Source organism: Plenodomus lingam (assembly GCF_022343315.1).
Source record: "Plenodomus lingam strain CAN1 chromosome Unknown contig_19, whole genome shotgun sequence".
Taxonomy (NCBI): Eukaryota; Fungi; Ascomycota; class Dothideomycetes; order Pleosporales; family Leptosphaeriaceae; genus Plenodomus; species Plenodomus lingam.
Window position 1 is genome coordinate 973,417 of NW_027093936.1, and position 26,840 is coordinate 1,000,256.

At 49.6% G+C, this 26,840-nt stretch overlaps 11 protein-coding genes across 11 annotated transcripts; 7 read left to right on the top strand and 4 right to left on the bottom strand.

Annotated features, from left to right (window-relative positions):
- Window positions 1–116: 116 nt before the first annotated feature.
- IAQ61_004346 (uncharacterized protein) lies at window positions 117–849 on the bottom strand (the record flags this gene model as incomplete). The annotated part of the gene is made up of 2 exons (XM_066096305.1): window positions 117–431; window positions 628–849. 2 exons carry the CDS (start codon window positions 847–849, stop codon window positions 117–119), a joined length of 537 nt encoding a protein of 178 aa, XP_065953623.1.
- Window positions 850–2,961: 2,112 nt separating this feature from the next.
- IAQ61_004347 (uncharacterized protein) lies at window positions 2,962–3,531 on the top strand (the record flags this gene model as incomplete). Its single annotated transcript, XM_003838950.2, has 1 exon — window positions 2,962–3,531. One exon carries the CDS (start codon window positions 2,962–2,964, stop codon window positions 3,529–3,531), a length of 570 nt encoding a protein of 189 aa, XP_003838998.2.
- Window positions 3,532–3,635: 104 nt separating this feature from the next.
- IAQ61_004348 (uncharacterized protein) lies at window positions 3,636–4,115 on the top strand (the record flags this gene model as incomplete). The annotated part of the gene is made up of 1 exon (XM_066096306.1): window positions 3,636–4,115. One exon carries the CDS (start codon window positions 3,636–3,638, stop codon window positions 4,113–4,115), a length of 480 nt encoding a protein of 159 aa, XP_065953624.1.
- Window positions 4,116–4,763: 648 nt separating this feature from the next.
- Window positions 4,764–6,235, top strand: IAQ61_004349 (uncharacterized protein; the record flags this gene model as incomplete). The annotated part of the gene is made up of 2 exons (XM_003838951.2): window positions 4,764–5,924; window positions 5,978–6,235. 2 exons carry the CDS (start codon window positions 4,764–4,766, stop codon window positions 6,233–6,235), a joined length of 1,419 nt encoding a protein of 472 aa, XP_003838999.2.
- Window positions 6,236–6,248: 13 nt separating this feature from the next.
- On the bottom strand, window positions 6,249–7,182 carry IAQ61_004350 (uncharacterized protein; the record flags this gene model as incomplete). Its single annotated transcript, XM_066096307.1, has 5 exons — window positions 6,249–6,254; window positions 6,304–6,368; window positions 6,467–6,480; window positions 6,529–6,579; window positions 7,019–7,182. 5 exons carry the CDS (start codon window positions 7,180–7,182, stop codon window positions 6,249–6,251), a joined length of 300 nt encoding a protein of 99 aa, XP_065953625.1.
- Window positions 7,183–7,683: 501 nt separating this feature from the next.
- On the top strand, window positions 7,684–10,122 carry IAQ61_004351 (uncharacterized protein; the record flags this gene model as incomplete). The annotated part of the gene is made up of 4 exons (XM_066096308.1): window positions 7,684–8,627; window positions 8,701–9,541; window positions 9,634–9,804; window positions 9,891–10,122. Exons 1-4 carry the CDS (start codon window positions 8,150–8,152, stop codon window positions 10,120–10,122), a joined length of 1,722 nt encoding a protein of 573 aa, XP_065953626.1. The 5' UTR covers window positions 7,684–8,149.
- A 38-nt stretch (window positions 10,123–10,160) lies between these two features.
- Window positions 10,161–10,547, top strand: IAQ61_004352 (uncharacterized protein; the record flags this gene model as incomplete). Its single annotated transcript, XM_066096309.1, has 2 exons — window positions 10,161–10,179; window positions 10,342–10,547. The coding sequence occupies 2 exons, from the start codon at window positions 10,161–10,163 to the stop codon at window positions 10,545–10,547; spliced, it is 225 nt and encodes a 74-aa protein (XP_065953627.1).
- A 1,501-nt stretch (window positions 10,548–12,048) lies between these two features.
- Window positions 12,049–13,509, bottom strand: IAQ61_004354 (uncharacterized protein; the record flags this gene model as incomplete). Its single annotated transcript, XM_003838953.2, has 1 exon — window positions 12,049–13,509. The coding sequence occupies one exon, from the start codon at window positions 13,507–13,509 to the stop codon at window positions 12,049–12,051; it is 1,461 nt and encodes a 486-aa protein (XP_003839001.2).
- Window positions 13,510–14,018: 509 nt separating this feature from the next.
- Window positions 14,019–14,519, bottom strand: IAQ61_004355 (uncharacterized protein; the record flags this gene model as incomplete). The annotated part of the gene is made up of 2 exons (XM_066096310.1): window positions 14,019–14,253; window positions 14,449–14,519. 2 exons carry the CDS (start codon window positions 14,517–14,519, stop codon window positions 14,019–14,021), a joined length of 306 nt encoding a protein of 101 aa, XP_065953628.1.
- A 1,052-nt stretch (window positions 14,520–15,571) lies between these two features.
- Window positions 15,572–18,775, top strand: IAQ61_004356 (uncharacterized protein). The gene is made up of 2 exons (XM_003838956.2): window positions 15,572–17,167; window positions 17,303–18,775. The coding sequence occupies exons 1-2, from the start codon at window positions 16,524–16,526 to the stop codon at window positions 18,414–18,416; spliced, it is 1,758 nt and encodes a 585-aa protein (XP_003839004.2). The 5' UTR covers window positions 15,572–16,523; the 3' UTR covers window positions 18,417–18,775.
- Window positions 18,776–19,464: 689 nt separating this feature from the next.
- On the top strand, window positions 19,465–21,836 carry IAQ61_004357 (uncharacterized protein). Its single transcript, XM_003838957.2, has 5 exons — window positions 19,465–19,829; window positions 19,907–20,189; window positions 20,242–20,372; window positions 20,432–21,085; window positions 21,140–21,836. Exons 1-5 carry the CDS (start codon window positions 19,710–19,712, stop codon window positions 21,653–21,655), a joined length of 1,704 nt encoding a protein of 567 aa, XP_003839005.1. The 5' UTR covers window positions 19,465–19,709; the 3' UTR covers window positions 21,656–21,836.
- The last annotated feature ends 5,004 nt before the right edge of the window (window positions 21,837–26,840 follow it).

Sequence of the window (26,840 nt, forward strand, 5' to 3'; positions counted from 1 at the left end):
GACACAAATGTGCGCTCGGTCCGCAGCCGAGCCATATTGCGGACTAGTGAGAGCAATCTTGATGCAGTGATTCTTTCGGTAACAACCCCGGCTCAACATGTGATTGACCGGAGTACCTATGCACAGTAGTTGTCGATTTGGGATATAGCAGCCGCTGCTTGGGGAATAAGAGTGCTGTTGTGCTGTTCAGGCCAGGTCCAACCTTGAAAGTTGGATACTATGGAGAATGTCCAAGAGCTGACACCCCAGCATGCATCGAGGATGCAGATGCTGCTCACCTTCCCATTACCAGGCACAGTGAACTCCACCTCCACGTGGGTCACTCTGGAATCCCCAATGTCGATCGCAATCGGACCGCATGTTGACACTTGCGGATCCTGAGGAGCTAGCGTGATCAAGAAGCCATCGGTTTTAACGGTCTGCAGTACGGGCTCCTTCACCGCATAAAATTGTCACAAAGAGTCGATGAAAACCTATGGCCTGTATCCATGACTGCTGGCATGGCGACAAGACCAAGCATCCATCCGTCGTGAGATGTCTCTAAACCTTCAAGCTGAGAAGACAAAGCCAGTAGGTAGGTAGAGGATCGTGCAGGTATCGTCGCAAGGCTTTTCATGCGACGACTACGCCGCTCTCGTTCCCAGGCACACCCATTGACAGCCGCGTCTCAAAGAAGTACCGACCGTCCGGCGAGGGGCCAAAGACGGGATTGAGGGGCAGGTAGGTGTCGTGATGCCACCAAGTGTCGGGATGGGTGGTAGACACGAGTCGAACAGAAAGTTGCAGTAACAGCTGTTGGTAATGGATGACTTGGGGTACCGGTATCCAGTGAACAGGCTCGAGAGACATTTTTCTGGAAGCTAAGACATCCCCACATGGCGTCTCTCTGGTCACTGGTGTTGTCAAGAGTCAAGGACTCGACAGAAAGCACAGGGGGGCTTCATGGATCGAAGGTTGGAGTCAGGCGCCCTAGCGGATACTAAAGGTGGACAGGAAAGGAAAGGATGGGGAGAGGGGAGAGGGTCTATCAAATTCTGTACGAGGAAGGAGCCACACGGTGACAGCCTAGTCTTCTCGGAGCCAAGCCTAAACGGGCTTGAGCTAACGCAGGTCCCTGAAACTAACACCATCAGGCTAGAGTGCCTCCAGGGCTGACTGTGATACTCTAGAGTAGCCCATCCAATCCAAGGAAACTCATCATTTTTGTCCGTGGCCTCGCAGGTTACCGGTAATTCCCCTCACCTGTGTCTGAGAGATCATCAATGCAACACCAAGGACTACACCAATCATATGGCATGCTAGCCATTCTTTCGATCCGAGGAAACTGGCACATTTGCTGCCGTCACGATTTCCTGCCGGAGACACGATGCGTGACGATAGGTATACCGGTACCTCATTGCGAGAGATCCTCTTGGCTCAGCAACTGCATTCTGGGTTACCCATACGTGTCTTCGCTGTCAGCATGGTTCTATGCCGACCATACTAAGTGTACAGAGTTCAGATGAGCCCGTTGTAGCCAAGCCAAGTCAGCATCGTAGCAGGCACAGTAGAAATCCCCTTCCCCCTCCCCCTTATAACGATTACTCATTGCAAGGATACATGCGGTACAACGATAATTTCGCCAAACAGGCAGTCCTTACATCAAAATAGTGATGATTCCAGAATCTAAGATGTCCTTAGCGCAATACGCAATATCGTGATACGGCGATACTTTTAAGGTAATCAGCTAGAGATACCGGTAGGTAAGGCTACATATGCAGGGTCTCTAACGCGTGTTCCTTTGGTGTTTTCTCGCAGCTACCTCCACCATACCTCGCCAGCTAACTAGAGGCTTAGAGTAGGCAGCAAGCTAGCTTAGACACCGCTGACAAGAAATTCTATAGATATATTGATTTGTCATGCCTGACTCAGCGCTAAGAGAATGGGTATCACAGCGACATCTTCACTATGACGATAAAAATCAGCTGACTGACGGCTATCGTTATAAGGGGTACCTCACTGAAGTTCCCAAGAAAGAGCCCGAAACTATCAATGCTTTCCAGATAGATACAGTCAGACACTCTAGCGTCGCGATGATAGCCGGAAATTTGCTGATCGTGGGAATGCTGCTGAACAGTGACATGAATAATTTGAAACTGTGCCAGCATTATTCATATTGCATCTAAGATAAGTAATAACTTGGTACTACCCTAACCAACACTAAATGTAGTTTACCTAGGCGTAATTGCAGCCTCAAGTCAAGTATTGTACATAGGCTGGTAGGGTAGATTGACGACGGTCCCAGTTGGGTGAAGCAAATTTCCGGCTGGCATCGCAACGCTAGAGACAGTGACTAGAGTGAATTAGACTTGACGATAATTCTTATTCAACCATGCAACATTGTCATGTAGAGTATTCCCGCCTGCAATCTGACACTGACGCTGCAAAATGAAATGACTTCCACATCCCATACTGAATCTTATGCAACAGATATCTACATCCGCGAACACTGATCAGATTGTGGATGAACAACTACTAATCAACTTAATCAACTAACACTACAATCACTGCTCCTTATACGGACTGCCTTGAAAGTTGATTCATCGACATCTCACAAATTTGGTCCAAGTTGGTCCGTTCTTTTCTCAGGCTTGCGTCACTGACACTGATAAGTAAACAGTATATAGGTCGTCACTATAGCATCTACACAGTCAGACCCTTTGTCCCATCATGTACATACTTGGTGCTGCCGTGCGAACGACCAAATCCTTCTTCACGGGGTCTGGGTGAGCTTGGAGCTGAGGTTGTTCATGCACACAACGCAACAAAGGGGTCCACATTGACGTCAAAGGCAATGAGTCCGTCAAAGAACTACCATGGCCTAGTCATAACAAAGGAATGTTCAGACCTGAAATCAGTTTCTATCCGGCTTGCGTCTCGGAACCCCCGGATAGACACCAGTACCTACAAACTTACTCAATAATGTGTTATTATAGACTCTTCATATTCCTAGGCTGCGGCCACTCAACATTCTCTGCAAGGCCTCTCAGGTTTTGCCCAAATGCGCAATCCAACATAGTTGCTAATACCAAAAGGCGCAAAAGATCTCTCGATGCAGCCAGCCGTTCGTCGAGTGCGACGACAAAGATTGATGAAGCGGGCGAGACAATCATACCATCTGGGGACCAAGTCCGACTAGAGACTCAAGGAACGACAAAAACCTCGCATAAGATCAAAAAGCCACTCCCAAGATCTTCGTCCCCTGCTATAGACGACTTTAAGCCCTGCGCAGATGGTCGAGCCCATCCGTTCAACCGAATAAGGCTTGAGCGGCTCTGTGCCATCTGTGAGTACGACCGCGACCAGAGACTTCAGGCTCTTGAGAGCTCGACAGATGAGATCAGATTTGAACCAGCGAGATGGCGGTGGAAATACCAGGGCACGAAGGGTCCGCGCGCTGGCAGAGGCGATGAGTCTGGAGTGAGAAAGGAAGGAAAACGAGCGAGCGGGCTATGGGGAATGGGGACTGCAGTTGAGGGTTGGTGGAAGTGAATTCTTAGTTCTATGCCCCTTAGTCTTTTTGCTCTACAATTAATGTCGTAATCTGGTATAACCAAGCGAAAGGTGGTTCGTCCAGTCATGACGAGGGAATAGTCATGTCACGTGCAAATGCAGCTCGGGTCCGTCCGTCATGGGAAGCTCGCAACTTCACCACCTCCAAACGCATCTCCCACCCCACGTCCGCCGCCCAACCGCTGAAACCGACGCACCGGTCGTTTCTGACGATCGATTCAATTGCCTATCCCGATTCTCTATCCTGCGCACCACGCTCTGCTCCCGCAATGCCTACTCCCGAGTCCGAGATGTTCCTGGCGAAGAAGCCAAAGGTTGCGCCAACCTTTGAAGGCGTCGACTATGACGACAACACCGCCTTGAAGGCTGCACAAGATGCCATTATCCGCGAGCAATGGGTCAAGAGCATGATGGCGCGGTTAGTGAGGGACGAGATGGGCAAGTGCTACCGACGGGAAGGTGTCAACCATCTGGAGAAATGCGGGCATTTGAGAGGTAGGATCCCCCGGAATATGCTGTCGAAGGTTCAGGGAAACACTTGGCTTGAAGAAACGAAACCCTAGGCCATTTTGTGTTCAGGGTATTCATCTTGAAGATGGCAAGGTGCATTGTCGCTTCCTGCTTCGCACAATAGTCTCAGACACGACATGGTAGACTAACAGAAGCTCTGCAGAACGATACTTTGAGCTGCTTAAGGATGCAAAGGTCAAGGGCTACCTTTTTGCGCAGCAGAACTACCTCGACGATGCCTGGAAGAAATAAGCAGCGAGGCTACAGGCGACAGGACCTCTTTGCAATTTTTGAAGGAGCAACACAGGGCAGGCGATGAGATTCGCGTAGGGAACGATTTACTCTCAGACCTCCAGGACGACATGGGTCTTTTTTACCTTGACGAATAGCACCTTTGTGTAATTGCATTCACGCCTATGCCACTCGTAATTCTGTACATACATCCGGCGCAGAAGGGTAGCCTACCTAGCACGAGACAGCGATTGGAGTATAGAATTACATGGTGCGTCCAAGACTTGGGTGCTTGAAACCATCCAAGATTGTTCAAGACGTTTCATATGCTAGCCAAGTAGCTCACAGATATATGTGGTTGACAGATAGGCCAAACCTACCATGATGCGGCCAAGCCTCACAATCTAACCCCACCACGATCGCGTACCTGCATCTACTACCCCCAACAGCCCCGACTAACGCGCCACAAGATGCCATTTCCCTTCGTACTCCCGACCACTTCGAGTATATCCTTTACAGACTTCTTCAATAGCAGTACACACCCTTCGCTACCAAACTGCGCCACGACCGCGCGGGGTGTGGTCCGCGACGTGTTGAAGAGACATAAGCGCATCCCACCTTCCGCCCAAGCATCGAACCTTTCCACGGTGATATCCGCCCTCAATGACTACATACCATACTTGTTTGCGCTAGACGCAGGGCTGAGCGGGACAAGTTGCGCAGGAGAAGAAATCGACCTGGTACTGGTCAAAGAGCTGGAAGTGGACTGGCGATCCACGCTTGGGACTTCGATAGCCGGGCGTGAGCCAGCGCGGATTAAGCTAAAGAGTCTCGAGAGTGAACTCTGCTACACGCTGTCCACCCTCGCATATGTCTATAGCCTTCAAGCTCGGGCACAGCTACATACACTCTATAATGCGACCGTGCCATCGCCTGAACAACGGGCAACGGCGATTAGCACTGCTATGAAGCACTTTCTCGAAGCCAACTCAATACACTCATACCTGTACAATCGAGCCGGGCAATGGAATTCGCAGCCAACAGCGGTAGACATCTCGGTCTCAGTCTTGGGCGCCTTGGCTGAGCTTAGCATGGCTGAAGCTACCCTCATCACCGTACTCAAGGACGACCCATACCCCGCTGTCGTTATAGAAGATAGGAACAAGCAGAGTAAGAACTGGATGTTCAAGGGCGTCGATATACCCAAAGTTCGCGCGCATCTCTTTGCACGATTGTGCCTCGCATCCTCCGAACACGCAGCCAAAGCACAAGCCATGCTAGGCCGCTCTTCTAGGATCAACGAGGACCTTGTAAAGTACGTGGACGACTTGCGGCGGACTGCCAAGGGCAAGGCATGTCGATTTCTTGCTTGTGATGCAGAAGGGGGTGGCAAGACTGGGGAGGGCATCGCCTGGCTTCGAGGTGCAAAGAAAGAACTTGGTTTCGCCTCGTTGGGTGCCGAGGACGAAAAGAAGCCGTCTGGCTTTTCCAAACTGAAGCAGGATTGGCAGGAGAAGCGTGAGGACCGCAAGATCGAAAAGGGTGTCGACTGGGGCACAGATGCAGGCAAGTTTGAAGAGGGACGAATTGTGGATATGCTTCTGAAGAAGTGGGAGAAGCAAAATGACACAGTATGTTCAAGACACATATTTCAAAGTTGAATCTCCACTAACATTCTTTCCAGGCCGGTATACAGTTGATTCCTCCTTCTGAACCCCTACTTGCAAGTATGCCTTCGGGTCGCGAGTATCATACAACAAAGATGTTTGTCATTCCAGCACTAGATGAGCACTCGCTCATCCGCATGAGGGCGCCACCCGATCCGAGTGATGCCTTTCGAGGCGAGGAAGAAGATAGTGCTGACGAAGATGAGCGGAGTGCACCTGCGGGCGCGTTTCCTGGTACCAAGGCAGACTATGTGCCGAGCTCGAGCTACTACTAAACGCCGATTTCGTTCACTGCTACTCTTATCAGCACATATTTTGCTCAATGCTCTTGTCTAAAACTCACAATCCAACCAGTCTTTGACTTTACTCGGTGAGCAAAATTTGCAACAGACGTGACCTCTTGTTGAACTTTGAGATTTTCAGCAGGCAGTTCATTTCAATCCTGAATGCCTTGTTGAAGACCTTTGCCTTTGCTAATAGTATTCCAGACATGAAAAATTGCCTACTATTTTTGCCTTCCCTATACGACAAGAATCAGGGGCGGCGAATTCAGCTATCCCGCCCAGACCTTGGAAGTTCTGCAATGCAATTGGCCGAATAGTATCGCATACTGGGTTCCCTTGGAAAATCAGTTGTGCTGTAATGTGTATTGGCTGTAGTAGCTCAAGGAAGCTTCCAAACGAATACTGGTTGGTCGTGATTCCATCCATGTTTCGGGCAGCAACGTGAGCATCAACGTGGTATCGACATGTGGCAATAGGGCGTGGGCTGAGGTGGGTATTGACGTAGACATCGAGGTGGATATTGTGCGGGTATCGAGTGGATATTGAGGCAGGTATTGAGTTAGGTACGAGAGAGAAGGTGTCGCGGTGGGTATTTGGCAATCGAATGAATTGTTATTGGGTTGATGAAAGGGTTATGGGATGGGCAGGAGCCACATGATAAACCCAAGACATCAATAGACGCTAGTCCCGTACTGGAGGATAGCCAATACCTCTTTCCCGGATACTGACCACCGTGGTTGCCATTATCGGATGAGTAAGTTAACTACCACCTACCGAATGATGACTTGTTTCCAAGGATTTCGAGGACTCGGGCTGCCCTTGAACAGCCAGGCAATGGAGAGACACTGTGGGGGTACAAACAGGATATGCCACGTAAGACAGGCTCCAGATTGGTGGTAGTAGCAGCGGGAGGAAGAAGTGTGGTTGAAGAGGGACATCAAGTCCAGCGTTGAAGGTACAGTTGGATTGTTCGATGTTGCTAACCGTGAAAATGCATTACTAAACAAGCAATCCCATTGGCTACAAGAAACAATTCACAATAATGCTCTACCCCCTATTGGCTGTCCATCGACGGTTTCAACAGATCGCCAAGTGTCAGCCAGATGACTAGATTGTCCATCCAGCTCTCCACCCTCACTAGACTGACATGTCTTGCGGCACGAACTGACGGGCAGGCCCGAAAGCTATGCCTATGGAAGCATGTCCAGCCGGGAGGGCAGGAGGCTGGGATCCACAAGATCTGCTGTGTCTGGGCTATGTAAACAGTACTAGGCGTTCAGCTCTTCGGACACGGGAAGCAATGTCAGCGTTGCGTCCATGTACCTACCGGTAACCGGCGGTACCTAAGCCAAGGCTTTTGGGCGTTTCTAAATGGCAGACGGGATTTCTCCCAGTCCCCTCTCCTCCACCCCTGCCTACCGTACAGAGGGAAGAGGCTAGGCGAACCTAGGCTAGAGTACCGGTATGGCCACAGATGATCTTGATAAAGAGATAGCAACACCATCCAACGTCATTCGCTGCACGCACGCCTTGTCCTCCAATCTACTGGGCCACATCCATCGTCGCCATGTCCTGTGTAGTGTTACTCTCGTTCTGCGGAACCCCCCGCTCGTCATGTTCCACACATTGATATGCTAACTCGATATGCCAAGGGATGGGGGGAGGGGGCCCTGGAGCATGTTCCTACATAGTAGTAGGACATACTCGAGCTGCCTCATCTGGTCTGCTGCTAGAGCATAGCTCCTGGCGGTCTTGGGTGACAGCTGGGTTTCCCTTGTAACCATCGTCTTTCTTTCTTTGATTGATCTTCTTATTCTTGGGCGCTACCGGTATTGACTGCCCTGCTTTCCCTCCAACACAAGCCAGCCAGCAAACCTCGCGCATTCCCGCGGCCATTGGCCAACAATGGCGACCAAACGCGAACCCTCCTCCTTGGGCCATCAGAACCGCTCCGTCGCTGAAGAGCAAGTCACATCCATTCTGCCAGGAGGCGAGATACCCTACGAATCCACGCACGCATTAAACGCCGACGAAGAAGTGCTCGCCGCTCTCGGCTACAAGAGTGAATTCAAGCGAGAGTTTTCCCTCTTCACCACCTTCTGCGTCAGCTTTGCCGTCTTGGGCTTGTTGCCCAGTTTTGCCAGTACGCTGTACTATGGCATGGGATATGCGGGGACGGCGGGGATGACGTGGGGTTGGATCATTGCCATGGTGGGGATACAGTGTGTGGCGTGTAGTATGGCGGAGCTTTGCAGTTCCATGCCTACCAGTGGTGGACTGTACTATGCTGCGGCTGTTTTGGCGCCCGAGGGATGGGGGCCGTTTGCTGCCTGGATTACTGGGTGGAGTAATTGGCTTGCTCAGGTTACGGCGGCGCCGTCTGGTCAGTGGTCTTGCGTGTCTTACAGTGTTGTCTTCCAGGTATGGTGGATACGAGGACTGATATGTTCAAGTAGTAAACTATGGCATCTCTGCTATGATGCTTGCTGCAGCCTCGATCCACAATCCAGAATACGTCCCTACAAACTACCAGACCTTCCTCCTCACATTCTTGATCATGATCCTACACGCACTCCTCTCCTCTATGCCCACAAAGTGGCTCGCGCAATTCAACTCGGCCGGCTCCACCTTCAACTTCCTCGCCCTCATCGTCGTCATCATCTTGATCCCCGCCGGCACAGACCGACCCTCACGCGGCCTGCCTCGCTTCTCCCCATCCAGCGAAGTCTGGGGCACAATGTACAAGGGCACGTCTTTCCCCCCCGGCATCTCCGTCCTCATGTCCTTCATCGGCGTCATCTGGACCATGAGCGGCTACGACAGCCCCTTCCACATCGCCGAGGAGTGTTCAAACGCGAACCTGGCATCCCCGCGCGCAATCGTCATGACGTCGGCCACCGGCGGCATCTTTGGCTGGTTTCTGCAACTCGTGGTTGCGTACACGGTCGTGGATATCGACCAGGTGCTCGATTCAGAGCTGGGCCAGCCCTTTGCCGCATACCTGATGCAGTGCATGTCGCGCAAGATTACGCTGGGTATTCTAGCGCTGACCATTGTCGCGGGGTTTAGCATGGGCCAGGGCTGTATGATTGCGGCGAGTAGGGTGACATTTGCTTATGCACGGGATGATTGCTTCCCCTTTTCTCGATACTGGAGAGTGGTGAATAGGTACACGCAGACGCCGGCGAATGCGGTGTGGTTCAATTGTGCGGTTGGGATCCTATGTTTACTGCTTATTTTTGGCGGAGAGTTGGCCATTGGAGCGTTATTCTCCATTGGCGCCATTGCTGCTTTTGTGTGAGTGTTTCCCCCTTTTCTCTCTCCTCCCAAGACGCTGAAAACAGTTCGAGGAGTACGGAAAGAAGCGTTTTACTAAGTTGCCACAACAGGGCATTCACCATACCCATCTTCATCCGCGTCTTCATCGTGGGAAACCGCTTCCGTCCCGGCCCGTGGCATCTGGGTAGATATTCCCTGCCTGTCGGCGCAATCGGCTGCTCCTTTGTCATCCTCATGGTCCCCATTCTCTGTTTCCCCAGCGTCACCGGGCCCGATCTCACGTACGTCCTGCACCCATCCTGCCACATGCGCATGTATCACACACAATCCCCCGCACGAACCCATCACTGACCAGCACACCCCGCAGCGTCGAGGCCATGAATTGGACCGCGGTCGTGTATGGCGGTCCGATGCTTTTCATCCTCATCTGGTGGTTCGTCTCCGCGCACACATGGTTCAAGGGGCCAAAAGTCAATATCGATCATATGATGCTGGGTCGCGGAGAGACTGTCGTCGAGGGCCAGGGTTTGCCTTTTGCTGCCGGGAATGGCAGTTTGTCAAGTGACACAAAAGTGCCTCGGACAGTTTTGAAATTTTGACATGGATGGTTTGGACGTGGTGTGAGGATTAGTATAGCATGCATTGGGGTGCACTGGGTAGTAGGTGGTAGTATACCCTTTGCACGACAAGATCAGGAAATCTCATTCCAGAAGAGCGTCAACAACACCAACAAAGTCGCCTTTGGGCATATTTCAGTCCCACAAGTCTTGCACATCAGTGCACGTTTGGTTTATGTACTTGACGAGCCAGCCTGTTAGTAAGCTTACTTCTCTGGGAGGTAGTAAAGTCGTCTTCGCTAGGATACGTCTTTGGTGTCGCGGTCAAGGAAGCAATGCAGCTAGCTACGAATGCGAAACGTCAAGGCGTTGCGGAATACGTTGCGCTCCTTGTTGGAATGAACATCGCGGCTGTTGTTGACCGGTGCGGCGATGGTGTCTTTGGGAAGCGTGGCTTGTACCGGTAAGCTAAGGGCTCCTTTGTAAAAGCGGGTAGCAAGGTGGGGGGGTATTGATATATCGCGGTAGCAAGGTAGGTATCAGGGTAAGTTTTACAGTAGCCATCAAAACATCACAAACCGACTACCATCCCTCACCTTCAACCATCCCTACCACCAAACTCCTCCTTGAACTTTTTCACACTGCACCAGACCATTCCCCACCCCTGTCACACCATTCCCCCCCCCCCCAATTCCGCCTAGCCCCCTAGCCACCCTAGTCTAGTCTACTTATCCCACTTCAGCAACCACATCCCCTTCCCACCCCCAACAGACCAAGTATATATTCTCTACCAATCCACCTTCTTTCATCAATCAGATCATCCCAGATCGTATAGTGGTCAGTATTTCTGCTTGTCATTGCTTTGAAAAGCGGAATTCGCAGGAGACCTGGGTTCAATTCCCAGTCTGGGAGCTCATACCATTTCTTTTTGCGCCAAATCCTTGTTTGGCTGGATTATGTCTACTATGGACTACTGCTTTTGGATAACGCGGTGCAGGTGGGAGTGTTTTTTTTGGCTGCTAGAGTAGCTAGCGAGATTAAAGTCTTAGGTTGGATAGCGAGTGCATTGTTCTCATAGTTTGTAGCTAAACACGTGTTTTCTCAATCTTGACGTGTCGTGTCTGAAAGGGGATTGTGTCGAGGACCTGTGTTCGTGGGTTGATTGGTTATGGAGGGGGGTATGTGGTTGCAGGTGAGGTGTATGCAGTATAGTATTTGTTACGTATAGTGACTACATCTGCACCAACAAATCTCACTCGTCTCGGCGTGAGAACCTCAGTCCCATGCCAATATTTAACACTACCCCTCCCCCCCTCGCCCCCCTAAGAATGGCATCAAAACGGCCGTAATCATACTAACTCTCATTCCCCTCCCGCTCGACAGGACCACCACCCGGCTGTCCAGAATCAGCCTGCAAGCCAGCCTTACTCGCCCTCTTCCTCCTCCGTTCCGCCCTCTCGGCATCCCGCTCCAACTTCTTCGCCTTCTCGGCCTCAAGGCCCGTCTGCGCCTCCTCATGCGTCTTCTCGAGCCGATTCCGCGTAATGGCGAGCGAGACGAGCAGGCCCAGAAAGGAAAAGCAGACGTACATGATCCACATGGTGCTGAGCGAGTCTGCAAACGCTTTGCGCGCCACCGCTTTTTGGGCAGCGGGCAGGGCTCGGATGAGGCCCACGCTGGCGCCGGAAAGGACGAGGCTGTGTCGGGACCTAGACTCGCGGCGAGCTCGGCTTGCTTGGAGGCCATTTGGTTGTTGAAGACGACGGAGCCGACGACGACGGAGATGGCGGAGCCGAGGTTGCGCGTGAAGCCAAAGGTCGAGGTAGCAGTCGCGATGTCGCGTTTCTAAGGAGAAAAAATGTTGGTGTATCTATTTTGGAAACAGAGATGAGGGAAGCCATGGCCCGCAAAGGATGCGGCTGCGTGGGGGGAAACGGTGCGGATCGAAGCATGCACGACGGGTTCTTTTCAACGTAACCATGCATTCCTGCATGTCGTACTAGAGCCTCTCACGCCAACCAAAGTTTGGAGAAAAGGAGGGCGACTTACGGAAACGAGTGATTGCAAGGCGATGAGCGGGCTTTGAAAGTTTGGGCCGACTCCTATACCGACAATGATCTGGTACAGGATGATTTTGGGCCATGATAGGTTAACATCATAATCGATAAGGAGGCCAAATCCAAGTGTCATGACGACCATGCCGGACCATATCAGCGGGAGGTATTGCCCGGTCTTCTTGATAAAGACACCGGTGAAGGCGGATAGCGCGGATAGCGCGAGCGCTTGTGGAAGCAAGTAGACACCAGACATGATTGGCGACGCGCCGAGCACAGCCTGGAAGTAAAGCGGTAGAAAGTAGCTGGCGGCGATGGAGACAAACCCATGGATGAAGCAGGTTGCGAGAGCGGCGAGGTTCGACCTTTTGGAGAAGAGGTCGAGAGGCATCAGTGGGTAAGGGGCAACCCGCCATTCGATCAAGAAGAAGATGCCAATGACGACCACTCCAAAGATGATCAGACAGAGTACCACGGCAGAGTCCCATGGGTAGGAAACACCTCCAAACTCCAGACCTAGCAGGAACATGATGACGCCGCCAACCATGGCCAGTGAGCCAAGCCAGTCCACAGCCTTGAGTCCCTGTCGTAGTGGCGTCTTGGGTGTCTTGACATCCAGGAAGAAGACGATGATGAGAAAGGCGACGCCATCAAAAGGTAGATTGATGTAAAAACACCACCGCCACGACACCCTCTGGGTGAGTAGACCGCCCACGACGGGACCGAGAGACGAAGCCACGGCCCATATGCCACCCACCATGCCATAGTAGGCTCCTCGATCGCGTACGGAGAAGAGATCAGAGATGGCAATATTCACCAGCGTAGCGAGACCTCCGCCCCCTATACCCTGAATCACTCGCGCCACGATCAGCATGTCCATGTTCACCGCGACACCAGCAATCAGCGAGCCGACGAAGAAGACGGCATTGGTGACGAGCAAGATGGGTTTTCGCCCGAATATGTCTGACACCTTGCCCCATATGGGCGTCGCAGCCGACTGGGCAATGAGGTAGGCAGAGCCGACCCAGGTGTATCCTGATGCGCTGTTGAGCTCGGTGGCGATGGTTGGCAGCGCAGTGGTAATGATGGTGATGTCCAAGGCAACCAACAACACCGCTACACAGAGTGAGAACATGATCAGCGCGATGGTGATCTTGCTACGCGCTGGCACATGTTGCTCAGGCGGTCCCTCTACTGCAGCTTGTGTTCCTTCTGCCTCTCTTTTCACTCCATTTTCTTCATGTGAAGCTTCCTCTCTTCCGGCAAGGCTCTTTATACTCGGTGACGATGTTGCGGCGTCGGCTGCAATGGTCGGTGTATTTTGACTTGGTGTCTCGGTGTCCAGTCGGACAGTCGCATCCTGTGGCAGACTCATAGCAAATGAGATGGTATGCAAAATCCGAGATAGGCACAAAGTAAGGTTTGAGCCTGTCAAACGTTTAAGACATGTTTGGGGGCATCTGAGATGTCCATCCTCGTTCGAACAAAACAGTGTGTTTGTCACACGGTGATAATGTTAACGCCGATTGCAGGGGGTTCAGACTTGAGCGCGGAATCGGTCACCGTCCCGTCGATACGACGACCATGGCGAATCTCCATTGTTCGTGGGGCCGACAACCATACGGAATTGAGATGAATGAGATGATTGGGAAGATGCGAATCAGTTATAACAGGCAATACAAGTCTTCGACGTCAGCCACGCAGTTTGACCGAGGTGACTGCCAGCACCAGATCAATATGTTTGGTAGCGCGATTGTCCAATCACAGCTCCCGTCATCATCAAGCCACATGTTGCGTGGGACAGGACAGGACAGGACAGGATATAGAAGTGTGTGTTGGTGTTTGATGTAGTGCACTGCAAAATGTCTGACCTTTGGTTAGTAGTCAGGTCAAGCTGGGTAGCGCAGGGGGTTTCCAAGGCCAGGACAAGGTAAGTAACACAAGTGGCCTCATCCTTTGTTGGTCTGCTGGACTAGAAACAGGGTCTGCTGTCTGTTGGTCGGCCTCTCTGGTAGCAGGACTACGATGGTGGTAGCATCCATCCCCTACCCACGCGGCGTACCGGACCTGTTGGACCATCACCCGGCGGAACAGCCGTAGTTGACCGCAAGTGGCAGGGCTATTCTGGGGATGCGTGTGGAGGACTCGTCATCAGCGGTATTGCGGGTGCATGGTTTCCCTTTATGGTGGGACGAGACGGATATCCGATTCCAACATGGCGCGACCCAAGCCAAACAAGAAAATTGGCTGCATTCGTTGGTCGATCGAGGGAATGAATAGTACATGTTATTTGACCTGTTCACAATAAGCGAACTGACTGGGACTTGTGCGGGAACGATTGGAGGGCAGGCTCGCCGCTCCACCTGGTTCCCCAGCGCTGGGCATGCGATGTTGTGGGTTGTGGAGGAGCAGCGGTTGAGTGGGTTGGGGGGTGGCCAGGGTGGATTTCGTCGTGGTTAGAGTTGGACAGTGCAGTGCAATGCTCAAAGTGCTGCGCTGCTTTGGTGTTGAGAAGCTAGAGGTGCGGCTAGTGCAATCGTGCAGGCACAGCGGCGAGTAGGCGTACAAGGACAGACAATCACGGTTGCAGTCAATCTCTATCAAGGTTCACAATCACTTACGGGGGAGGCTGATGACGGGGGGAGGGAGGGAAAGGCAATGATCACAGCAACGCCCCCCCCCTCCTTCCCCGCACCCACCCATTTCAGCACCAGCTCAACAACAGCCACCACCAACGGCAGAGGGTTCCGGGCATGCGTAGTGCTGTGGGTGTTTGAGAGGAGATGGAGGAGAAGAGTGGACGGCTGTGGGAACAGGCATTGGCAGAGTGACGAAGGGGGGCGGATTACCTCGTTCGTCGGAAAGGTAGGTACCTATACTTGCCTGGTGTTAGTAGATGAAGGATCCCAGACAGGCAGACGGGCAGACAGGCAGACGGGCAGACAGGCAGACAGACAGGCAGGCAGGCAGGCAGACAGACGAGACAGGCAGGGCGGCGGGGTGGAAGCTATGTAGCATGTAGGAGTAGGAGCAAGTACTAGAGTAGAGTGAGCGAGACTTTGTTGGTGCAACGGTCTAGGCTCCTGGCACGCCTGTTGGGCTGCATGGATCATCCTTTTTGAACCTGATCAACCGGATCCGCTTGCAGGCTCGGCAAACGGCCGCGGCCACAAGCGCGCACCCTTGCCCTTCTCTCCATGAACACAGGCTGCAGACAGGGTAGGCTACCTAGCTAGTAGGCTTTTCCAGGCTTGTCGTGTGCGAATGACTAACGTCGTCGCAAGTCTGCGTCTTTGTGCCTACCACTACCGGCTGTCAGCTGCGGGTGAAGGTGTGTGGTGGTGAGATGTGATGAGGGTGTCACTTTCTTAAAGGCACTTACTCTGCTCCACGCTACCTTCCCATGTACCGGTAGAGTGCACCACAGACAGCATGAAAGAAACGTCGGATTGCCTCGTTGACTATCTATCCTCTTACTTTGGCTGGACTTTCTTTTTCGTTTCTTTTTTTCTTTTTTTTTTTTCGCTTCTCTTCCCCATTGCAGTGGCTCGAACTGGTTGGCCAAAGAGCTTCAAAGTTCATGGGTGGGAGGGGTGGAGAGGTGGAGAGGTGTGTGTGGGTACAAGTCCATGTCTGCTAAGAAATCCCTTTCTGCCGGGTTGCCCCCCAAAGGCCCAAACCCGGCTAGACTCAGTCAACCTCCTCCTTAGCTCCACGCCTGAGCCTGCACACATACACACACACACACACACAGAGGGCCACAAGTCGAGCCATCCCGCGACCCGCCATGAGCCAACTAACTCTTTTTCTCTCTCTTTCTCTCTTTCTCTCTCGCTCTCGCTCTCGCTCTCACTCTCACTCTCACTCTCACTCTTACTCTCACTCTCCCGCTCTCTCACACACGTAGACTGGCTGTCTCTCTTTCCGTCTTCCTCTCACCTTCCCTTTCTCTGCATGCGCCCCTGGTTGTACGTGTGCGTATGTGCATATCAGCCCTGCCTCCCGCCCGCCGTTTCCCAGCTCACGAACAAACATTCCCCACGCAGCCACCAACCGTCGAACCCCCACCCCCTCCCTCATAGGTAGCAGCAGCCGCCCTCTCACTCCCCCCCCCCCCACCTCCCTTGCCTGATCTGCGCAGCCGAGCATTCTTGCACCACCACACCCTCCCCCCACCCCTTCCCCTTCCCCTTCCCCCTCCCCCCACCGCGGCGGGCCCATTCTCCGCAACGAGCAGCGCTGCCACAGACCGCATGTCGACATTGAGCGAACGACCGACTGCAGTGGAGGGCGTCTGGCTCCAAAACACCACCGTGATCCTCTCGCTGTGACAGACTGCCATTGTGTGCGCCCCATTGAGCTCCCCGTCCGCCGCTCCCCGTCACCGCCATGGCCGAAGTGCTGCAGCGACAGGGCTCTCCCTTCCACGGCCCAATTCGCTCGACCTCGAGCACCTCACTCGCCTACGACTCGTACACGGCCCTCCGCAAGAACCCATATTCACTCTCCGATCTGCGCTCGCCATCGCTGACCTCTACCCGCACCCCGTCCCTGCACTCGACACCCTCCAGCAGCCTCTCCCTCGACACCCGCTCCGACGAGTCCAGCAGCGAGGACGATGGCCTGTCCTTTCCAGACCACGGCTCTGCCCGCCAATACAAGACACAAGCTCCTGCTCCTACTCTTGACATGGACTCGCTGAAGCCCATGGACGCTCTGCTCCTTCGGCCGGCCACGTTGCTGTCACCGCCACCTCCCTCGCCTTCCGACGCCTTCTCCTCTGACACCCCCCTGAGCACGCCCGAGCCACACGGTATTTCAGAAGACGACACCGCCGTGCGCAAGGAGCCCTCACATCACGTCGACTACCTGTCGTACAACTGGCGTGAAGAGGATATCTGGTCCTCTTGGCGGCACATTGTCGAACACCGCAAAGTCTATGGGGAGCGCTCACGGCTCGAAAATGCTTCGTGGCGAACATGGGCCAAGTCGCAGTTTAAGCTCAGGACCGTCTCGCCTGAAACTCTGAATTGGTGAGTCTCTTTGAGTACGGCCACAGTGCCATCGGCACCCCTGTCCTGGGAGGGGAGGGGGTGCGCCGATCTCCCCCATCCGTGCACCCTCACCGCAGGTTTCAGTCTCGTAACCGGCTAACCACCAACCCACAGGCTAAAAGACGTCGACGTGACTTGGCTCTATGGGCCCATGCAGCCCGCCTCCAACCGGTTTTGCTCGCAACAGAGCTCTGAGCCAGCCAGCCAGCTGTCCAAGCGCGGGTCCTTTGTCAATGGCGTCAAGAAGCCAATTCTCAAGAAGCGCAGCATGTCGGAAGCCATGCTGCAGAAGTCGCTGTCAACGTCGTCATTGCTGCAGCAGGCCGCCGACTCGGTTCAGGCACAACAGGCGACAGGTGCGACATGGGAGCTGCGCAGACCTCGGCCCATCATCGGCCGGCCGACCCCGGACTTTTCCACCTCTTCCACCCTGTCTCGAGGATTGACCTGGGAAGGGACCGATTACTTCACCTCCAAGTCGACATCAGGACTCCAGACGCCTGATTTGGGCGAGAAGAAGCATATACGCTTCGATGACAAGGTAGAGCAGTGCATTGCAGTAGAATGCAAAGATGCAGATGACGACGAGGATGGTGACTACAACCACAACCCCTGGGCCAAGTATCAAGAAGAGGACTCGTCTTCGGACGAGGGTGTAGTCATGATGAAGCGGTCGCGCAAGAAGCGGCCCCTTTCACGCACGGTCTCGACCACGAGCATCAGCAACGACAACAAAACCATTGCCAGGCTTCCGTCGACCACGTTGAAGTCGAGAACAGATTCTCCCGATGTTACGGAACAGCAGTCTCATTCACTTGGTTTCTGGCAACCACGTGGTGGCCTATCGCCGTCGCCGTCATCAGAGACACTGAAGCCGTCGAATTCATCAAGGAATTTCTTGCTTGCTGAGGATGATGAAGAAGAAGAAGAAGAAGAAGAAGAAGAAGAGGGCGAGGGCGACGACTACTTTGAGCCTGGTAGCGCGTATGGTGGGAGTTCAAAGCGGCCTCCGACTCCGACGAGCTCGGATCCGTACGGACTGCGACGAAAGAAAGCGTCTTCATCCGAATCTGGAGGACTGCGACGGACGGCATCGGGCATGTTTATGCCATTTGAAGACAACGAAGAAGACGCCTTGCCGCCGACCTTTATCGGTCGAGTAGTGGACACGGTGAACACGGCGCGGGACATTGGACATGTCATTTGGAATGCAGCATGGAGCAATTAGCGACGTGGACTATTAGCGTTTGGCGTTTACTATTTTTGGTTCGCTGCTGATCCCCGTTCCACAATAAGGGTTTGGGTCTTGGGCAGGCAGGAGGGAGTGTTCTTTTTTTTTTTTTTTGCATCAAGGATGGGATTATCATATCTACTACGGCTGGGAAACAGGAAGCGGGCGGTGTACTGAAAAAAAGGGCTTCATCGAGAAAAGAGAGGCCTTTTGTTTGTTTTGCATTAGAGGATGGGCGCAGCTATGATTATGGTGGCGGGGGTTAGGCGGGTCTAGCAGATGGATAATCAGATGTATACGTTAATGAAATAATCACGCAAACGTGGCCACTGGATGTGCACCTGCCGACACCCAGACGCGCACCTGGCAGAGTACAGTGGCTTGGCACTTGGCAGTCGAGACAGTTGGACCGCTAGCAGTAGCTAGCAGACTGCGAACCTCGGCCAAGGAAAAGAGGAAGAGTGATTAGGTACTATGTACACTGTAGCGGCAGGCAGGTGGCAGGCCAGACATGTCACGTGTCCCCATGCCACCCGATCACTTGTCTTGTTCAGTTTGTGTGCATGTGGGTGTAGAGCAGAGCTTGGGTAGTCTACCGTAGTACCACATGTTGTAGTACCACAGTAAGTCACGACGAACACCCACAAACACCCGACCTCGGCGGTCTACGCTAGGGACAAATCACGTGTGAAGGCCTCGTCCAGAATTCTACCTACGACATGGCCTCCACGGGTCCTACGGTATACGGCATAGAACAAGTAAGACTTACTGTCTTAGATAGCACTAGGTATGCTGTACAATCAACAGATGGTACTCTCCACGGGGAGGGGCGGGGGGAGGCGCCCTCTCGTTGAAGACAGACCAGGACAGACAGACAGAGACAGAGACAGACTTTTCCTTGCCGGCCAGCGGGGAGATGGATGATGCACGATAATTACGATCCTCTCGCCAAAAAAGAGATGAAGAACGCCAGGATAGATATCAGAACTGCCCTAGCCGGACAGCGTCCAGCATTGTTTGCTTGGGCCCAGTGCTTCTCGAACCTTCATAGCCGTCGCCCCGTCCAGAGGTTGGGCAGGGGCGCGGGCCAATGGGGCCAGGGAAAGAGCCATCGCCCGGGCCCGCTTGTCGTGAAGCTCCAACGTGTCAACTTCACACGACTGCTTTATTTATCTATTTATCTATCCGCTCTCTTCGGCGCCTCAACCTTTGTAGCCGATCCACTCTCTCTCTCAACCTCCCAACCTAATTCAAGTCCCTCTGCACTACCCCAGACAGTAGGCAGTCACAATGCGCTTTGCCATTGGAGCAACTGCTGCGCTCGCTGCCGCCGTCGTGCGTGCAGACGATGCCAGCCCCGTCGAGGCCGAGTCCTCTGCCTCGACTGCCGTAGCCAAGCCTACTTTTACTGTAAGCTCTTCTCTGCCTACCTAACCCCCCGTTCTGCTCGTCTGCTGGCCCATGACGATAACTAATGCCCGCCGCAGCCTAGCACCCTCAAGGCCCCCTTCCTTGAACAGTTCACAGATGACTGGGACAGCCGGTGGAAGCCCTCGCATGCGAAAAAGGACACCAAGACCGACGACGAGGAATGGACATATGTTGGTAACTGGGCCGTCGAGGAGCCTTCTGTGCTCAAGGGCATGGAGGGTGACAAGGGTCTTGTTCTCAAGGACAAGGCTGCCCACCACGCCATCTCGGCCAAATTCCCCAAGGTGATCAACAACAAGGACAAGACCTTGGTTGTGCAATACGAGGTCAAACTCCAGAGTAGGCTTCTCGCCCGATGACCATTACCAGCCAGTGTGTTAACAGCTTCTAGACGGCCTGGAGTGCGGTGGTGCGTACATGAAGCTGCTTCAGGACAACAAGGCGCTTCACGCCGAGGAGTTCTCCAACAGCTCCCCCTATGTCATCATGTTTGGTCCCGACAAGTGCGGTGCTACCAACAAGGTAGGTGGAGACTACTCCATCTTGCGAGAGACTCGAACACTGACATGGCCCCCACCCAGGTTCACTTCATTTTCCGCCACAAGAACCCCAAGACTGGCGAGTATGAGGAGAAGCACCTCAAGAACCCTCCGATGGCTCGTGTCGTCAAGACTACCTCGCTCTACACGCTCATCGTCAAGCCCGACCAGAGCTTCGAGATGAAGATTGATGGCGAGTCGGTCCGCAATGGTACCCTTCTCGAGGACTTCGACCCCTCAGTCAACCCCCCTGCGGAGATTGACGACCCCAAGGACACGAAGCCCGAAGACTGGGTCGACGAGGCCCGTATCCCTGACCCCGATGCGAAGAAGCCCGAGGACTGGGACGAGGATGCGCCATTCGAGATTGTCGACGAGGAGGCTACCAAGCCCGAGGACTGGCTTGACGATGAGCCCACCACTATTCCCGACCCGGAGGCCACCAAGCCCGAGGATTGGGATGACGAGGAGGATGGTGACTGGGTAGCTCCCACCGTTCCCAACCCCAAGTGTGACGAAGTCTCTGGCTGTGGCAAGTGGGAGCCTCCTATGAAGAAGAACCCCGCCTACAAGGGCAAGTGGACTCCTGAGCTCATTGACAACCCAGCCTACAAGGGTGTCTGGGCACCCCGCAAGATCAAGAACCCCAACTACTTCGAGGACAAGAAACCTGCCAACTTCGAGCCCATGGGCGCTGTAAGTCTTTGTACACACGCCACTACTGCGTAATCACCTGCTAACACGGAACAGATTGGATTCGAGATCTGGACCATGCAAAACGACATCCTCTTCGACAACATCTACATTGGTCACTCCCTTGAGGACGCTGAGAAGCTCAAGTCTGAGACTTTTGACCTCAAGATCGCGGCTGAGAAGGCCGAGGAGGAGGCCAACAAGCCCAAGCCCTCTGATGAGCCCAAGTCCCCCTCTGACCTCTCCTTCAAGGATGACCCAGTCACATTTGTCAAGGAGAAGGTCAACCTGTTCATCGAGATTGCCAAGCGTGATCCCATGGAGGCCGTCAAGTTTGTTCCTGAAGTCGCCGGCGGTATCGGTGCTCTTGTTGTTGCTATTCTCGCCATTTTGGCCTCTGTCCTCTTCGGTGGTGCCAGCGCTGCTCCCTCCAAGGAGCAGGTCAAGGCTCAAGCTAAGAAGGCAAAGGCTACTGCCGCTGATGCCAAGGACAAGGCTGCCGAGGCTGTCGCTACTGGGGCCGAGAAGGCTCAGGCTGAGGTCAACAAGCGCACTACTCGTTCAAGCTCGTAGATGCTTGCCAGAGCCGGGGCGAAGGACGGAAAAGACTGATATTCAGCTATGCGGAGGAGAGGGGCTAGCTGATCAAAACGGGGCTCGGTTGTTTTGATTTGACAGAGCCGACTTGTTCTATATTCTTGGATCACACTATGCGTCTGTTACATACAAAGTTTTCTTGGGGTCACGGCGCAGGGTCAGTGTACTATAAGTATTCATCTTTCGAAATTGCGGAGCGCGCAGCGGCCTTGGGATCGGGGTCTGGCCATAGATTATCAGCGTCGGGAAGAATTGCACCTTTGATCTCCATTTTGCAGCGTGGCGTGGTGAGGGTGTCCTTTGATCTCCATATGCAGTGTAGAGGGGGGGGGAGAGAAAGAGAGAGTATCTAAACTCTAGATGTATAATGTGTGAAAGCAAATGTTGTGTCCAATAAGAGCGATGATAAGCGGACAGTATAGTATACGCCCTAGACGCGTCCACAAGGCCGACCGCTGAGACCTCGGATAGCTTTGGTGGGGTTGATGTGGGATACTCATGCGCTCGGGTAGTCCAGAAGTCACGTGGTTTGCCACCAGTTGCCACCTATTGTCGCGACAATTAACACTATGCAATAAAGAGCGTAGATAGTTAAATTTTGCGGCAATTTTAATAGATTCTGCTTTACTAACTATAGAAGTTATTATTACCTTAATTATCTATTACTTTATAGAGCTTTACCTAAAAGCTATAAGTCTCTATATTAATTACTAACTATAGTAGCTACTACTATACCTCTATAATCTAATCTTTAATATATTATTATAATAGGACTCTATAGTAGTAAGCTATAAGTATTTTAAATAGATCCTTTAAGTAATCCTAGATTTATTTAATATAGTTAAGATCTAGTAATATAGAGGGCTATACTATAGTTTTAATCTAGCTACTATACTAAGTAATCTTAGCCTCTAAGAGCCTCTTAGCTTTAATATATAGTAAGGCGTTATCCTTAATAATATATATAATGTGGCTAGTCTATTATAAAATTTAGTAGGTATATAGGTATAGTAATAGCTTTAAAACCTACTTATAATACTAGTACTAATTAATACCTCTAGCTCTACTATTATTTCTTATCTCTAGCTCCTACTAAAAATACTATTCTAGACAACGTAGCCTACGTAGGCGCCTACTAGGTAAAGGATTTATATAATCTTAAAGGCGTATATTAGTATTAAGCTCCTATAGAGCGTAGTATTATTATATACTAGGTATTATTATAGTAGCCTAATTATAAGCTATAAGGTTAATATTTTCCTACTAGTAAAGGTAAAGGTTAGCCCTTATTAATAGAAAGTAATAGAAGGTTTTAGTAGATAGGTAGGTAGGTAGGTAGGTAGCAACTATTATTAATCTACTAACCTACCTACCTTACTACTAAAATATACCTAGTTATTATACCTTATAGCTTTATTATTTACTTATACTTCCTCTAAAGTCTTCTTTTCCTATATATAAAATAGGCCTAGTTAGAAGCCCTTATAAATTACGCCCTAGAATATTAGGCTATTAAAGTTTTAGGGTAGTAGGTAGCTTAAATTAAATAGATTAGAACCTTTAAGCTAGCTTACCTTTTACTACTAATAGTAGTAATTATAGTCTATAGAGGTTTTATTAGTAAAGATAAATATTATACCTATTAGGGACTTACTAAGTGCCTACTCTATAAATATTAATTAATTAAGTTAGTGCTAGCTATTAAGTTAAGGCTTTTAAGGTAGTTTAGTTTAGGTAACCTCCTCCTTTAATACCTTATAACCTATAGTATATAGTATATATACTCTAAGCTTATTACTTACTTTATTAATTATATAGTAATAAGGAGTCTCCTAGTACTACTTACTTACTACTATCTATACTAAGGCGTTAGTAATATTAAAGTCCTTAGGAAACTATTTATAATAACTATAACATTAAGGCAGAATTACCTGCCTATTGTTCTATGCCAAGTTGGGCCTAATAAAGGCCTGACTTACTTATGTATATAGAGAACAGCTCGCCTATAGTTAGGATAGGCATGTTCTTCTTATCCTTTTGTACAAGACCTATAGGTATAGGAATCTTATCCTTTTCTATATAGACGCGCACTCCTATATGCCTTTAAGTTATATAGGATACCTTTTAGATACCCTACCTACCTAAGTTATTATATTATAAGAAGAATATTATCCTAGCTAGTAATAGTATTTAAGAATATCGCACTTGTTATTATTTTAAGCTACTAATTTAGTTCTAGTAGCTACCTAACCCTGCAACTCTACAGTTAGAATAGCTATTAGAACTTTTAACAACTAAAGCCTATAGGCTTAGACTTCTAGACCTATAGGTGGTGCTAGATTACCTTTAGAAAAATCGCGTTAGATTGCGTTAAGGTAGAGACCTAGAGACTACTAAAAGCCTAGAGGAATTAGAGGCAAAGCTAATATCCTCCTATAACTAAACCCCCTAGAAGAAAAAAAAGATTTATTATTCTTATTAACTACAAAATATTAGATAAGGGCAAAGGAAGGGTATCTAGTTTAGCTACTTTTAAAAGCCTATTTACTAATAGAAAGAAATTAGATAAGGAAGACTTAATTAATAACGCCCTCCTAGAAGGACCTGCTTCCTATCTATCTCTAGAGGTACCTTATGCTCCTAGGAAATCTTAAAGTAACACTTCCCTTAAAGATAAATATATATTAACCCTATCTAAAAAGGAGAGGTTAGAGGAATAAGTTAAGTAACTTACTAATTAGTTATATAATACCTCCCTCTATAAGGAGATATAAGGTACTACCTAACCTAGCTAGTCTTTAGCTTCTATATTAAACCCTATAGTATATACTATAAAAGCTAAGAGATAATCTAAAAAGATACTAAATATCTCTATACTTAGTAATAGTGCTAACCCTACTTTTAGATAATAGCAAGCATCTATTTAGGATAGGCTAGAGATTAACGCTAATTACTACCCCTCTTCTAGAGCTTAGATAGCGTTAGTCTAGGGACACTACTTAGGACTAGCAAGAGAATACTTAGAGCTATATTATCTATCTAATTCCCTAAGTCTTTAATTCTAAAAAGCTAAAGAAATAATTACCCTCCTTTAAACTTACTTTATTACTAGAAATAAGATAGCTAAGAGTTAGACTATATTTAACTGCCTATATATAACTAATATAGAGATATTCCCTACTTTTAAGTTATAATTCTAGAGTCTTGCTATTAGAGGAGAAGTACCCTAATTAGAGTAGTATTACTACCTCTAGATAAAGATTACACCTTCCCTAAGGATACTAAACCTTACTTTCTAATAGAATTAGCATAATAATTTTAAGACTATAGTAGATTATCTTACTACTTTTAATATAGAACGCTGCCTATACCCTACCTTATCTACTCCTATCTAGACTACTCTATTATCTAGAAAAGGACTAACCCCCTTCTAACACTCTAGAAACTAGTCCTATTTAGACGCTAATTAGAAACCCTATAATAGACCTTTAATAGCTAAACCTTATATACCCTACTTTTAATAATAAGGCACTACCCCTTAAAATAATTAACCCCTATCTACCACACTAGCCACTCCTAGCGCTACTATAATAGGAACCCTAGCAACTTGCTATAATTATAGAAAGCCTAGGTACTTCTCTAGTAACTGCCCTAAACCCCCTAGGATTTAGGCTATAGAGGTAGAACAGGTTATTAAGAATTCTAAGGAAGAAGAAACTACTAAATTAACTAATTTAGATAGCTATTAGACAGGAAATAATAACGCCTAGGAGGATCCTCCTTCCTAGGCCTAACTTAATATAACCTATTAAACCTTTCCTTAACTAAATTATTTGTTAGTTCCTATTTACTTACACGTATAACCCTGTGCCTTAATAGATCTAGTGTTTACCTAAACGCTTTAGTAGATACTAGGGCCTAAGGTTACTTATTTCTTAATTTAAAAATTGCTTATAATATCTCTTCTACACTTAGGGTACCTATCTAAAAGTTACTATATAAGCTTAGTGTTAAAGGGTTCTAGGACTAGATTACCTCCCTAGTTACCTACTATATTTAGCTTTATATAATAGTTAGTAGCTAAAAGGTTTATAACTACCCCTTTATAATAGTAGACTTAGGTTCTTAGGATTATATTATTAGATAACACTAGCTAAAACAGTTCTAAATCCTAATTAATATAGATAAATCTTAACTAATCTAGCTAGAGAAATATCCTCTAACCTACAACCCTGCACCTCCTATTCTAGTACAACTCTACTAGCAAGTGCTATCTACTCTAGTTACCTACAATATCTTATAAAGAGACGCCCTTTAGGATTAAGAGGAGAACTAGAACTAAAATAGTCCTAGTTTAATTAACAGGATACATAGTATACTTAAAATACTAGCTGCTTATAGGGCTGCTACTAAACCTAGTACACTACCTACCCTAGTCTAATTGCTAACTATTACCCTACCTGCAAAATTCTAAATTACTACTATTTCTACTAATACTTTCTATTTTAATATAAAAAAATCTTCTAATAAATTCTTTACTACTAGCCTGTATAAGATTAAGCGTAGGATCTAAACCCTATCTAAATAGGATACTCTTAACTACTACTTGTTAGATAAGAAGCTCCTATCTAACTATAACTCCTATTAGGACGTCTTTAATAAGGCTAAGGCTAATAAACTTCTAATCTACTAGCCTTATAACTATAAGATAGTCCTAGAGGAACCCCTTCTAAACTACTAGAGTCCCCTTTATTATTAAAATACTAAGGAACTCTAGGCTACTAAGGAATATATACAAGAGCACCTATAGAAAGGTTTTATTAAGACTAGTTAGAGCCTATTTGCCTCTCCTATCCTGTACGTTAAGAAGCTAAATAGAGGCCTTAGGATCTGTGTGGATTACTATAAGCTTAACAGCTTAACGCGAAAGGACGCGTATCTAATACCCTGTATAGATAATCTATTATTATAGCTAGCTAAAGTAAAAATCTTTACTAAGCTAGATATTTGTGCTACCTTTAATAAGATCTAAATAGACCCTAAATTAGAGGAGTACACTACTTTCTACACTAGGTATAGTGCCTATAAATACAAAGTCCTACTATTTAGGCTATATAATAGACCTGCAACCTATTAGCGCTATATAAATAATATACTAATA